General features: G+C 42.0%; 1 protein-coding gene across 19 annotated transcripts in view; it reads left to right on the forward strand.

Moving 5' to 3' along the window:
• PRRC2C (proline rich coiled-coil 2C) overlaps positions 1-13,777 on the forward strand; it is an 85,420-nt gene that overhangs the window by 45,653 nt on the left and 25,990 nt on the right. For 16 of the 19 annotated variants that reach the window (XM_089780629.1, XM_075937009.2, XM_075937012.2 and 13 more), the window contains exons 18-23: positions 49-203; positions 691-1,042; positions 1,561-1,646; positions 3,827-4,015; positions 5,585-5,836; positions 12,967-13,056. In XM_089780629.1, the coding sequence (XP_089636755.1) occupies positions 49-203; positions 691-1,042; positions 1,561-1,646; positions 3,827-4,015; positions 5,585-5,836; positions 12,967-13,056 (1,124 nt within the window). The remainder of the gene's footprint in view (positions 1-48; positions 204-690; positions 1,043-1,560; positions 1,647-3,826; positions 4,016-5,584; positions 5,837-12,966; positions 13,057-13,777) is intronic. The other 3 variants (XM_075937016.2, XM_075937022.2, XM_075937023.2) reach the window with 1 other exon arrangement.

The following is a 13,777-nucleotide window of genomic DNA, read 5'->3' on the forward strand; positions in this document are numbered from 1 at the left end:
GAATTGTTGAAATGGAAGGAAAAAATGTACACCTTGTTTTATCTGCAGGTGTTGTGATCATTGATGACCACCCAGAAGTGACAGTAATTGAAGACTTTCCATCTAATTTGAATGATGATGGCTTTACGGAAGTGGTGTCAAAGAAACAACAAAAACGTTTGCAAGATGAGGAGCGCAGAAAGAAGGAAGAACAAACCGTGCAGGTTTGTTAATCAGGAATGTCTTATTTTGTACCTGTTACAGGAATTGTCAACAGTGCAAAACCTGTTTCCACACAGGCATTTTTCACCATTCAAATTGCAGGATTCTGGTTAATTGAGATTGTTTAGCTGAAGTTGTATAAGGTATGTTTCTCCTTTCATACCTCTGACTCCTTCGATAGCCGTTTCCACTCTAATTTGAGTAATGCATCGTTAAATTGTTGGCTGCTGTAACCAAAAAGTTTTGTTTGTGGACTCTCAGTAAAATGCTTTGTGCTACTGCCTTTCTGTGTCCATTTTAATGAAAATTTCTTGGCCACGAACTAGGGAGATGTTCTTAACGGTGTCATGATGCAAATGGTTCCATACATTATAAATGTTACCAAAGAAGCACTTAAAGTCCTGCTTTTTGCTTCTCCGGTGTTCCATACTTGACAGAAAAAAGGCAGGCTACCTTAAATGGCTCAGCCTTTTGTAATTTCATCCTCAGGTTTGGACCAAAAAGAGTTTGGGTGAAAAAGGCAGAGGTCAGAATTCCAAGCTTCCTCCCAGATTTGCAAAAAAGCAGCAGCAGCAGGCAGCGGCAGCGGCGGCAGCAGCACAGCAGGCCCAAGCGCAGGCACAAGCGCAGGTGCAACAGCCTCAGAGTGCATCCCAGCCGACAAGCCAGCCACAGGTGTCAGTTCAGCCTCAGAGCCAGACAACAGGAGGACCGAGCAGCACAGAATATGCAGCAACAGGCAAAGCTCTGCAAAATGCCCAGGCCCATCCTGCCCTCGGGAGTGAACTGTGGGAAAATAAGGTGGCATCCACAGCTGTTGTTAACGACATCTCCAAGAAATGTAAGTGGTATCTTTGGATTTTTTGCCTGGAAGGGATAGGAGAGAGACATTCTGATTGGAGAGTTTTAGCTGGGGACAGATGTTTCTGGAGATCTCAAACATCCTGGAATGCAAAGAGAGTTCTCATATTGCACACAAATACGCAGTTATGAAATGTTCCGCAAGACTGCTGAGCTGTAGTCTTCCAGATTCCCTGGAAATGGGAGCTTTCCTGTTAATTGAGTAGCCTCTTTGCTGCCTCCATCACATTCACCGTTCCCAGCTACCATTGGTTTCCAAGCTGGGTTTCTTTGTCAAATTTGTGTGTGTTTTCAAATATGCTAATTAGGCCAATTGAAGTTGACTTTAAGGAATTTCCTGTTAAAAGCCGAAATGGAGATCTGGACTCAAACGTGCTATGAAGTCCAGTCACTGTAGTGTCATTGTCCATTCTGTTGTGTACTTAATCTAAATAACAATGGGTTAACTGTGTGTGGGTTTTTTTTTTTTTAACTCTATTGTATTCTCTGGTTTTTTAGTGGGACCCATTAGTCCACCGCAGCCCCCTTCAGTCAGTGCATGGAATAAGCCTCTGACATCATTTGGGTCAGCTACATCTCCAGAGGTAAGAGGAAAACTTTAAAAAAAAATCAAGAACATTTGAAAGTTGTTCAGTTTGTATCTTACGGGTTGTGGGACAGATTAAATGAGATTATTGTGATGGTTCTCACAGCACCCAGGACTGAATCACCTGGGTAGCCCCTGCGTCCAAAGAGAGGGAGCCGTTATGTTTACTAACTGGGTTTTTAGCTCCCTCCACCAGCAGCCTTCTCTTCTCTAGACTCTGCCAGTCCTCTCCTTCCCTTGCATATTAACGGCAAGTGCACACTAGCCTCTCAAGGTCCCTCGAAATGCTTCCATGTGAGACATACTCTGAAGCCAGTTAGCCACAGAAATCCCAGATCCTCAGCTCCCAAAGGAGCACTGTTTCTTAGTTACTAATTTTACCTTAAGCCACTGTGGAGAACACTCTACAGAGTACTAATACTGAAACAGAAAATTAAGAATAGAAGAAAGACGGTGGTGAAAAGAAACGATTGAAATACAAAACAAAGTCAGAAAACTTGGACTGGGATGTACACTTTCCTATTTAATAAATTAGGTTTCTCCCTCAAAATTCCATCTGTTGTAGAGCTGGCTGGTTTCCAGGAGTCCATCTTCCATGAAAAATATACTCGTTCTGCAAGATGTCTCCTCAGTGAATGGATCTAGAGCGCCTCTCTCCACTCTTATACTGAGAGAGTCTCTAGGCTTTATTCATAGGCAGGGCAGTCCATGATCTCTTATTATGTTGCTTATTTGCCTCCAAGTGGTTTGATGGTTTGCAGTTGCCTTTGATGGTTTTTTATTAAGTGTTCAGTGATGGGGCAATATTAGACTATGGAGCTTTGCATTACATCACTGGCTAAATTTGGAGCAGCGGTAACCCAAACCTGCTGCAAGAGTAGGCCATCACCAAGTAGTAGTAGTATCCCAAGGTTACTTCTTTTAACCTTAAGACCATAAGGCCATAAACGTGAATATAGTTACATTATTACTCAGCTATTACCTGTACACGTACCATGCCATGATTATAAACATCGGTAAATTGCAAGCTTTCAATAGAGGCCTTGTACGTTACCCTTTATGGACATATACCTTGTAAGCAATGTTATCAGGTCTAAGATGAGTGTTCTTTTTCAAAGAACAAGGGGTTTGTCACAGTTATCTAGTTCTTTCATTGCATTATTTTTCTTCAGCTAGATGTCCTTACTAAATCATATGGATAGTGCTAGCTACTGACATGATCTAATTTCTTACTGAGTAGTTGCAGCAAAAGTTCTTATTAGAACAGTGTTCCTCATTAGAAAAATTTAAACTGCATCGTTTAGAATAAACTTGCAGCTGTTAACTTGTTAGCTTGATTATGGAGTACTGGTTTAGCAAATGCTTCAAGATTCAACTCAGAAGAAACTATTGTAATTAACTTGACTGGAATTTGTTACACAGCCTCAGATTTACTGGTAATAATTCAGCAGTTGTATAAATATAGCTGATTTTTTTTAAAGAAAAAATCTTAAATATAAACTTAATTTCTGTTAAAACACTTGCAAATATGTTTAGCTGCTCTATGCATACTTGACTATAGCTCACAGTCAACAAGATATATGCATCCCCTTGAAATCATCATACTTGTAAGGTGTCTTTTACCTGTAAGCCATATTTTCATAGTCCCAAAAGTGGGACAATAGAGATGCTTCCTCAGAATTACAAATCTACCTTTCCTATACACTTCTAGATGCTTGTACAAGATATCTATCCCAATATAAAACAGTAAATTTGTAAATAGACTGACCTTACCATCATCAGCAGATTAGAGAAATCTTCTCTCAATCTTTTTTCTGACTTCTTTTTAATTATTAACTTAGTCAACTTCAAAACAATTGAAAGTAGTTACATACCTGCCCTGTATTCTCCATCCAGTTGTAATGGGTTTTCAACTGTTTTCCAATTTTTTTCTCTTGACTGAGAAGCTCAGACAAAAGAAGAAAAATACACAAGATGCTTTCAAATGCAAATCTGTCCCTTCACTTGTCAAATTGCATAGTTTCTCTGTGATTACAATTTGCCCAACTTCCATTCCCTGACTCTTGTATGTTTCGTTATATAACTACATTAAAGCCAACATAAAAAGCTATTCCGAGACAACCTTCTGGTTGAGAATTTGTTGGAAGTTTAAATGCATGTTCTTGGTACTTTCCCTAGGGAACAAAGCCTGGACAAGAAAGTGGAGTTGAGCTCGGAATAGAAACTATTCAGTTTGGAGCTCCCGCTTCCAGTGGTAGCGACAGTGAAGTTGGCCCTGTGCTTTCGGAGAAGCCAACTGACAAAATACCTGAACCAAAAGAGCAAAGACAAAAGCAGCCTCGGGCAGGACCCATCAAAGCACAAAAGGTAAGGACGAAGAGCCGTTGCCTTTAGTTTACAGTGTACAAGCTGTAGAGTGGGCTTCTGGGTGGCAGAGAAGTCCAGTCAAAAGGAAAAATACCCAAACTGGGCTTGAAAAAAAATTAAAGGAATTATTACAGGTGTGATCCAAACAAGACAGACCTCATTTCCCACTGTGTTAAAGTGTGTCTGCTATAGTAGCTAAAGTTGTTTTTTCATAACAGTGACTATCCGCTACCAGTCTTGGTTTTCCTTTTAAAACTGTGTACATATTATAATGATTTGTACTGTGATATTTAGGGTTCCTAACTGATCCTTTGCTTATTGCATGCCAAAGTGCCTATTCACACAGGAATACTGAGCACTCTGGAGGGGATGGAGGATAGCACTCTTGTGGTTTAGGACAGACTGGATTGTTTCCTAACCAAACTGGCCCTGACCTCTTTTTCAGTCTCGAACATGCAGCCTTTTACGAAACGGGGGGGACATGAGAAGTTGGGGGGTAGGGAAAGAACAAGAGCTGCTCGTCCTGCAGTGGTCCTCTGCATTTTTCTAGAGTAACTTGGTGGGTAAGAACTGAGCCTATCCCTGAGATCCCAGGTGTATTGTTGCTTGATTTCCAACAGTGGTTCCAGCACACTTGCGTACTGCTTAGGGTTTTTTTTTCCTGAAAACCACTTAGTTACTTAACTCCATTGTTACTTACAGAACTGAAGGTCATTAGAGTGCCTCCTTCAGGTTGAACCTCTCTAATCCAGGACACTCTTATCTGGCAGTATCTGTGGTCCAGCATGATTTTAGTTACCTGGATGTCCACTTATCATGGGGATGGCCAAATTCCCCCAGTCTCAAAGTTTGCTTATGGCTACCACTCCAGGCTGTGTGTTCTTTACCCCAGCTGTCTTCTAAGAGCCCAGTAAGCAGTGGAAGTGTTGGTAATGCTGCTAGACAATACTGATCTCCTATGGTTTGGCAAATTCTCTGGTTTGGTACCGGTCAGATCTCAATGATGCTGGTCTAGAGAGGTTCATCCTGTACTTGTTAAAGAGCCAGCATAGTTTTCATAATTGTCACACTGACCAGGTAGCCTGTCTTCTAGATGCACTTGCATAATTAATGTTAATAGCAGCAGAGGACTACTCAGACTAAAGGTTCCTATAATTGACTTGATGTAAATGCTTTAGTAATAAACACTCTTCTGAAAAAGAACTGAACTCAGTCTTGCATTTAGTGTGTATTGTGCAAGTGTCACATGAGTTGTGTAAAGGTGATCTGCAAAGGTAAAAAAAATGCCATTTTTTTTTTCAGTTAAACACACAGTTTTTAATTAAGGCACAATTGTTTGCACTTCTCTGCACTAGAAGGTTGTACTGCTTTAACTATCTGGTGCTTGGTTAACATGGCTAACTAGACTTTAAAGAACCCTTACTGTTTGCTCCCTCAAGGAACAGGCCCACCGCTTTTTGAGTCTTGGTAGATGTCAACAAAATGTTTTGACTCTTACTCTCCTGGGCATGTAAGGGGTTTAACATTCTCTAAAAAAGCCAGCTCTGACAAGTTAAAACACTAATTTAGCTTCCAGACTTGAATCCAGTAGAAAACAAAGAATATAAGCCTGGTCCTATTGGGAAAGAGCGCTCGCTAAAGAACAGAAAGGTGAAGGATGCCCAGCAGGGAGAGCCCGAGGTGCAGGAGAAGCCCAGTACCACTGCTGTCAGGAGTCCAGACCCTGTTTCGACAAAAGAAACTAAAGCTGCAAATGAACTGAGCACTGAAATAGGAACGATGATCTCGGTGTCTGCTCCAGAGTTTGGAACTAATACAAAGGTAAGACAAAAAGTGGCCCATTTCTTGGACCTCACTGAACAGTGTGTGTTGAGATCACGTCCTTCACTGTAACTCATTACATTGGGCACTTACTGTCTGAATTCAGCTGTAACATTTGGTTGCTTGATGATAAAATCATCCAAGTGTTGCATAGACGATCTTGCAGAACATTGGAGTAGAAAACTTAGTCTGCTTGCCTGTTGTTTGTTCTCAGGAAGTAATATTTAAATTAGGGCGCTGCTGTGGGTCTTGCACTCTGTGTGGGATTGGGGTTGAAGTGTTCTAAACTGTTACACGGCCTCACCAGTGATGACACATGCTCGCTAAGCTGTAGAAAAGTGTGTGAGGAATAGCACCAAAGAGGTTGGACTAGTCACAAGCTTTCACTTAAAATCAGCTCCTGGGTGTATCCAAGTTGCACACAGAGGTGTGGTCAGCTGCAGCAGCTGTAGCAAAACATTGGAGGGAGACGCGGCCTGCAAGTGCAAGTAACACAGCAAGGGGAAAGAGCATGTGACAAGCTTTAGTATGGAGGAAATTTACAAAATCATAAAGAATGTAGATGTCCAAATCTGTGAGATTTCAGCGCTTTTGGAAATTTTACCTAACCCTCCCACTCCCCCCTGTGGAATGTGGTGAAGACGACGCTTATGCTTCACTGTGCAATCTCTGCAGTGCTCTCTGATTTTGTAATAACATTGAACAGGAAGACTTCTACTTCGTTTGCTTTCAGCCCTGATCCTTGCACAAAATGGGCTGTGGAAGAATTAACAAAGGCTTCCCAATGATCCTCTCCTGCCGCGATAGCTCCTCTGGGGCCTGTTGAATCCAGTACAACTTTAAAATGGCCTACAGATCACCTGAATTTACCCCTGGAAGGACTAGCCCAGTGCCAGGGTGGGGCAGTGACAAAGGAGAATACAGCTGGAGAAATTGAGCTCCTTGCCCATCAACTGGAGATGGAAAAGTGGATGTTTTAAATAGGAGCTAGTGAGTGTTTCAGGAGCAGGTGGGCACATACCATCCACTGGCAAGACAATTGAGTGACTCGGGTCTTCACATTTGTAATGCTCTGTCCCAGTTGCTTGCAGATAGTCATCAGGTAGTACTGCTCTTTTGCTAGCACTGACAACTGTTTGTTGAGGACTCTGAGATACTAGTCAGTCCAAGAATGTTGTTTAAATAGTTCTAAGTTAACCAAAACTTCAAAAAGAGAGAGCATATCCGTGATCCTTGCTGAGTTGTCACATGCTCCCCAGCAAACTGTAATCCTCCGAGCATTTATTGGAGGCTGCACATCCTTGGAAAGGGTCACCTTGGGAAACATGAGGGATGGTGCATCACTTCTGCAGTGCAGACGAGGTGGTCTCTGAAATGGAAATCGGTTCTAGCCTAATACATTTTGAATGTTCTATTTCTCCTGTTGCCAGTAGTGGAAAGTTTTTGTTTTAGGGTGTGTTGGCAAGTTTGTAAATTGTCAGTGCTGCAGTTTTTAGTCTTGTCTGTGTATTGGCTACTCAGGGATGGCGTAGACGGAGCTTGGTCCTGCCTTGAGGGCGGGGGGCTGGACTCGACCTCTTGAGGTCCCTTCCAGTCCTATTATTCTATGATTCTATGAACCAGCAGACTTCAGTGGCTTAAGCCCACCAAAAAGAGGGTCATAAAGTGTGAGATGAGAAGTGTAATCTCTGAGGTCCTGATGTGGTATTTTTGGTGACTGCCAGGGAGACGGTGACTTTCCATCCAGCTTGGGCCTTGCTCTGTTATTAGAGCTCAGTTGGTTTTTTGTAATCTGTTGAAAGACCAGACCATCCCGCTGAGGCCTGCCAGGGGAAGGAGAAAATAACCGTTTGCCTAATTCTTCCCTGGAAGCAGTCAGAATGGGAAAGGTGCCTAAGCCGATGACCCAAAAGCAAAGCTCTGGGTAGTAGCACAAGCAGCATGTATCAAGTGTGGTCTCTGCAGGAAGGCTTAAAGGCCCAGAGCATTAAAATTGGGAGCTATCCCAGCCCTTAGCTGAAACATTACCATAGACCTTTTCCCCCGCTGTTTGAGTTAAATGGATGTTAATAAAACAGTTTGCCTTGCCCCCTCTTTTGCTGAAATGTTATTCATTGTGATGTCGTAATCCTATTTGTTCACTAAGCACCCATAAAGTTTTCTCTGAAAAATGGGTGGACAGAACTTAAATTTCTAGTGTAAAACCAAGCAGGAAAATGCTGTTTAGAAGAGGGAAAAAATGAAGTTGTTTGCTTTGGTAATGTTTTAAAAAGTCAGATTTCTGCAAGCCACCTTTGAGGTAGTGGTTATACCCACTTCAAATTAGGGATGTAAAATCCCACGTAATTGGTTAATCGGTTACGTGTGACGGTTAACCAGTTAGGGGGGCCACTCCCAGTGGGCCTGGGAATTGTCTACATTTGCAGTGTGAAATGGATCAGCATTCAGCAACCACGTTGGCTTGGACACTTGCCTCATGCCAGGAACAAATCAAACTTATTTTCAGATAATACATAATTTAGCTTTAAACCAGCCTTTTCCTTCCCATCAAGTTCTTTCTCAATGTATCTCTTCTCTCTTTCTCTCTCAGCTTCTAGATTCTCAGCTTTGTACAACATTCTCCTTCTAGGTAACTGAGGGTAGCTGGGGAAGTTGGCCCTTCTATTCAATGTTTGGTTGCCCATTCAAGCTAAAATAAGTCTTGCACACATCTTTCCCTTGTCATACTGCTTTGGAATGCTTTTTACATGAGGGATAATTATTGGTTTCTTCAGTATAACAATAAAGATGGGTAACATCCTTGAATTATCATGAAGAGTCAAGAGGATGTGTTTTTTAGTCTCAAGGTAACCTTTTTAAACTATGCTTTTATTGTTGTAACTGTGTTGGTCTCAGGTTATTAGAGAGAGAAGGTAAGGGAAATAACTTTTATTGGACCAACTTCTGTTGGTGAGACAAGCTTTTGAGCTACATGGCTTCTTTGGGTCTGGTCATTGGTTCTCTGTCGTCATAGCTAAATACAAGGTAGCACAGATCAGTGTTTCTCAACCTTTTTTTATATAAAGTACCCCTTTTTAAAAAAAAATTATAAATATCCCCAGTACCTACAATTTTCAGACACACAACATTTTTTTCTACTGTTGCAACAAATGTGTTTAAACAACTTGATCGTAGCCAGGCGGGCAATGACATTTTTGGGTGTAAAAAGTACAAAAAAAACCCCCAAAACACTAAAACTTAAAACAAAAATTCAGTTTTCTCCAAATTTCAGTTTTCGATGTACCCGCTCCCCCAACTTCTCTCGAGTACCCCAAGGGTACTGATAGAAATGTAGCCGTGTTAGTCTGGGGTAGTTGAAGCAAAATGCAGGACAATGTAGCACTTTAAAGACTAACAAGATGGTTTATTAGATGTGAGCTTTCGTGGGCCAGACCCACTCCCCCACGAAAGCTCATCATCTAATAAACCATCTTGTTAGTCTTTAAAGTGCTACATTGTCCTAAGGGTACTCATACCACTGGTTGAGAAACACTGGCATATATGATTTAGCATAAATAGCAAACGCATAGTAAGAGACTGTTGAAGGTGAAGTGTGCGGCTAGTACCTCTGCAGTCACAAGACAAAAAGGAAAATTGAGTTAGGGCTTGGGTACACTACAAATTAACAAGTTGACATACAGCCAGCTGCAGTAATTAGAATCATGTGTATCCTCACCAAGAGTGCTTCCCGGGACTGACTGAAGTGGGGAATTGTAGGGCACTGACACGTGGAGCTCCACCGCCCTGGGGCTGACAACCCTGAACAGGACTCTGGGATCCCCTCTGCCAGTTAGGTTGACAATCCAAGCCGTCAGCCCAGCACAGGGCTTACAGCTTGTGCTCCAGGTTGAGCCAGGGCACCACAGCAGCAGTTCTGGGAGCCACATCTTCATGCAGGATTCTACTTGTAACTAGGCTCCCTTCTCCAGGACAGGGAGTTAGCAGGAGTGAAATTGACATTCATGTCCGTTTCACAGCTGTTATTTCACATTCTGGCTCCAGCTCTCACTCCATCTGTTCTCCCCAAAAGGGACCTGTATGCCACCTTCAAAAGACAAGCCTGGAACTTAAATTCATAACTTCACTAGACACTCAAGAACATACTTTTAATAAAGGATACTGGATTTATGGCTCATTACAGTAATCCGTAGCCCGTAATCTTCACTTTTTGTTTTATGACTGCAGAGGTGTCTGCTGACCATTTCACCATAAATTCTCTCAATATGTTAGTTACTTATGCTAAACAATCTGTTCCACTTGGTTTAGCTGTGACTCTGGGTACCTTCCACAGACCTGAAGAGTGCTGTGCGTCTTGAAAGCTTGTCTTTTTCACCACCACAAATTGGTCTAATAAAATACTTTGCCTCTCATACTTTACAACCTTAAATTTCTAGTTCAGTTTAAAAAAATTCCTCCCAACAAGAAGAGGGGTGTTGCTACACAGTCAATTTGTGGAATGCGTCTGGAGATTAAAGCAAATATTGGGGTTCAGTTCCCAGCTCAGTCATGTACTTTCTGTGATCTTGAGTAAGTCACCTAATCTCTGGGGCTTAGTTTCCCATCTGTACATTGAGGATGGTACTTGACAGGAGGGCTGAGGATGAACTAATTTGTAAGACACTTGGATATTACAGTAATGGGGCAATAGATATATATGGATAGATCTACAAAATCCAGAAAGGCGCCTTATATTAGATGCCTTCATTGTGGTGGGCGGAGGAGGCAGTTCTATAGTTATTCAGAGAGTCACTCTTGTTATACGATGTTTCCCTTCAGGGAGCTAACTATAGTAAGATGTTAGTGAAGAGGAGCTTGGAAATCTCCATAACTTTGTTGCAGGCCTATATATCCTGTGTGTGAGTGTTCCGTACACAATATAGCTTACTAATGAGCTGTACTGAGAAATCTTAGGACAGCTCATTTTACTAGCCACAAAGATGTCACATAGGCAATAAACTACTTTTGGGGGGGGGGTGCTAAATCCTTGTTCTTTAATGTAGTTGCCAGTCTTGCCTAATGCGGGGACATTTCCATGCTGCACTACATAAAACTAAGAGAAACTCAGGACCTGCCACCCCAGACTGCACTACAGTCAAATCTACCGTGTAACAGCTTCTGATGTTCACTCATCACTACAGATACACTTTAATGTAGAGCTGATAGCGTTCCTGTTTTGCTAGGAGACTGCCACAGACAGGTGGATGTTAAACATTTCCTCTTCAAGAGATTTAGTACGGTTCATTAAGAAATAATGAATCCTAGTCCTTCCTTTCTTCCCTGTTGAAGGATTTTCAAATTAACATCCTGCAGGCTATCCACCACTTATCTTTCATTGGCTTATTTAAATCTAGTTGATTGTCAGATTCAAGCACAGGTACCATTTTATTTATCGTTCTAGAGAATGGTTGGTTAGAAATCCTAGATTTTAAAGGTCTCCACAGTTTCACAAAAAAGAAGTTTACGTGTGACGCTTCTGCTGTCAGTTCTGTCTGCCCTCTCCCTGGCAGATTGACATTCGTTGGTTCCTTCACGTTCTGAGTCATGCCATTCCTGATGAAAATGAGTGGTCCTGTGGCACCTTAGAGACTATCAACAATATTTCTGTAGTGTCATGAGCTTTCGTGGGCACAACCCAATTCTTCCTTAGGTCTTTGCCTGAATTAAGAGCATCCTATCAAGACACACTTCCTTTGGATGTGCTGATGGCTTCTTGGGGATTTAATCCGTATCTTGGTAGTGACTGTCACAGCCTTGAGACATGCTGCAGGTATACACCAGTTTTCATAGGTAGGCATAATTTGAAGAATCAGACCTCATATCTTCATAAAGACCTGTAACTTAGTAAGTGGCAAATACAGCGAATCTGCGAGTGAAATTCTATGAGAGAACTCTTTTCAGTCTTGTCCTAAACGATAGTCAGCTTCGTGAGAGTGAAGATGAGAAGCCTGTTGCAGGCTCTTACACCAAAAAAGCTGCTAAAAGGTGTAGCCATCTAAAGCATCTAACTTCACAGTGCCTACTAGAGCATCACTTTGTTCAGACTGGCATCGGTATGCAAGGGTAGGGGAGACGAGATCTTGGATCAGGTTCCACTCCAGTGACTGAGTCTTGAGAGAATGTTTGGCAGAGTGTGGTCAGAAGTATGTAGTCCATGTACTTTGACAACCAGAGGAGGACAAGAACTTAACGATCTTGTTCAAGTTCTTTCTCTTCACCAGCCCTAGCAGGGAGTGGTGACAGGATACTGACTCAATGGAGAGATCTCATTGGAAGCCAATAGCTGTACAGAACACAGAGCAGGAATTTCAGCTCGGTATCAAGCAATACATCTACCTTGTTTCCTGAAAATGTCCCTGTGGGAAATCATCGCCTAATGAGGATTGAGGACAATCACTCTCTTGAACAAAGGGGAACAGGTGTGCAGTATCCTGGTAATTGCTCTCAGCAGCTGGTTCAGTGAAAAGTAAACCTTGGATCTTAGTGCAGGGAAACCTAAATGTCTTCAAGAACTAGTGTGAAAAGCTTCCATCCTGTGATGAGCTGGTAAAAATTCTTTGTTTTGCTTTGAGTTAACTTCATTACCTTTTTAAAACTTGCTAAGATCTTGCCCTTTCCAGATCAATTTCCTTCACTTGCCACCAGAGAGATTTGCGCCTGGATTTCTCCACCTGTTCATCTTTTCAGAGCAAGAAACGTCTTGGCCCTTTAAATTTTCATCTGTGTTTTTATAGCCATGTGCCTAATATTAAAAAACATTACGTTGTATTTAACTTCTAGAAGTTCTGGCTTTGGAAGTTATCATCTGGACCACTTACGTTGTTTAAAGGCAAGGATTTCCTGGGTTATGTTGCCTCTGACAAAACTGAAATCTTCCACAAATTCTTCTAGTGCAAAGCAACCAGCACTGAGAATTGCTGGACATGCCTTCAGAGGCAATAATTAATAAGTGTGGTGAAATTGTCATCGTACTGCTTGGTGAACTGCTTCTATGTAAAAGATAGCCAGCCCTCTGTCTGCAAAGACTAAGCCTGAGAATAGAAAACCTAGTTTAGATAGGGGGTTCATTTTAATGGACTTATTTTTCTTCACAGGAGTCTGTGACAGACTACACTACACCTTCTTCTCATCCTAACACTGTGGCTGCTAGCAGTACAAAAATGGAGGAGACTTTGGTGACTAATGTAAGTCTATTGTAGTGAATCTCTGACTGAGGACAGGGACAATGTATTTATACTTTTGTCTTCCTTTTCAAAAGCACGCCATGTTCCTTTCAGTTAGCGATTAGTAAGGTTTCCATTATGTTAACCAGATGGCTATTGTGTAATTCCACTGTAAGAAACAAAAACAGCTTCAGTTTGATTAGTATCTGTCTGAGTTCTGTGCATGTTACATGGTGTCTCTTGCTTTTAAACAAAGAAAACTTTGAAAGCCTACATAGGGGAATGATGTTTAGAGATTGCTTGAAAAGAGATGGGGTCAAAATTCAGGAAGACTCTTCCAGATAGCAGGCATTACAGAGTTCTCCTCCGTGACATTTGTGAGACTAAGGGAAAGAAGAAGCCTGTACTAGTAGTGAAGAGAAAAGTCTGAGAGGCTTAGGAAAGTCCCCAGAAAGACTTGAAAAACCAGGGTTGTTCTGATCTGTCCTGAAATTAACTGCGGCTGTGGTACGCAAGGGAGACAGTTGAGTGGAGTGTTCTGGTGGAGAGCAGAATTCAGTCGTCATGCTTGTTGAAGAACATGTGCTTGCGCTCTCCACAGAGCTAGCCGTCCTGGCTTGGTGGGCTTGCTTGTCTGTATTAGTTTTTCTTATGTCGCGAGAACGAGTACCAACTGGTATGTGACTCATTGGGACTTCAAACGTGTCTTGAACTTGGTGGGTCTGTCAGGGTAGGAACCTGG

The sequence above is a fragment of the Pelodiscus sinensis genome, chromosome 9 (assembly GCF_052426305.1).
Source record: "Pelodiscus sinensis isolate ZL-2025 chromosome 9, ASM5242630v1, whole genome shotgun sequence".
Lineage (NCBI taxonomy): Eukaryota > Metazoa > Chordata > Testudines > Trionychidae > Pelodiscus > Pelodiscus sinensis.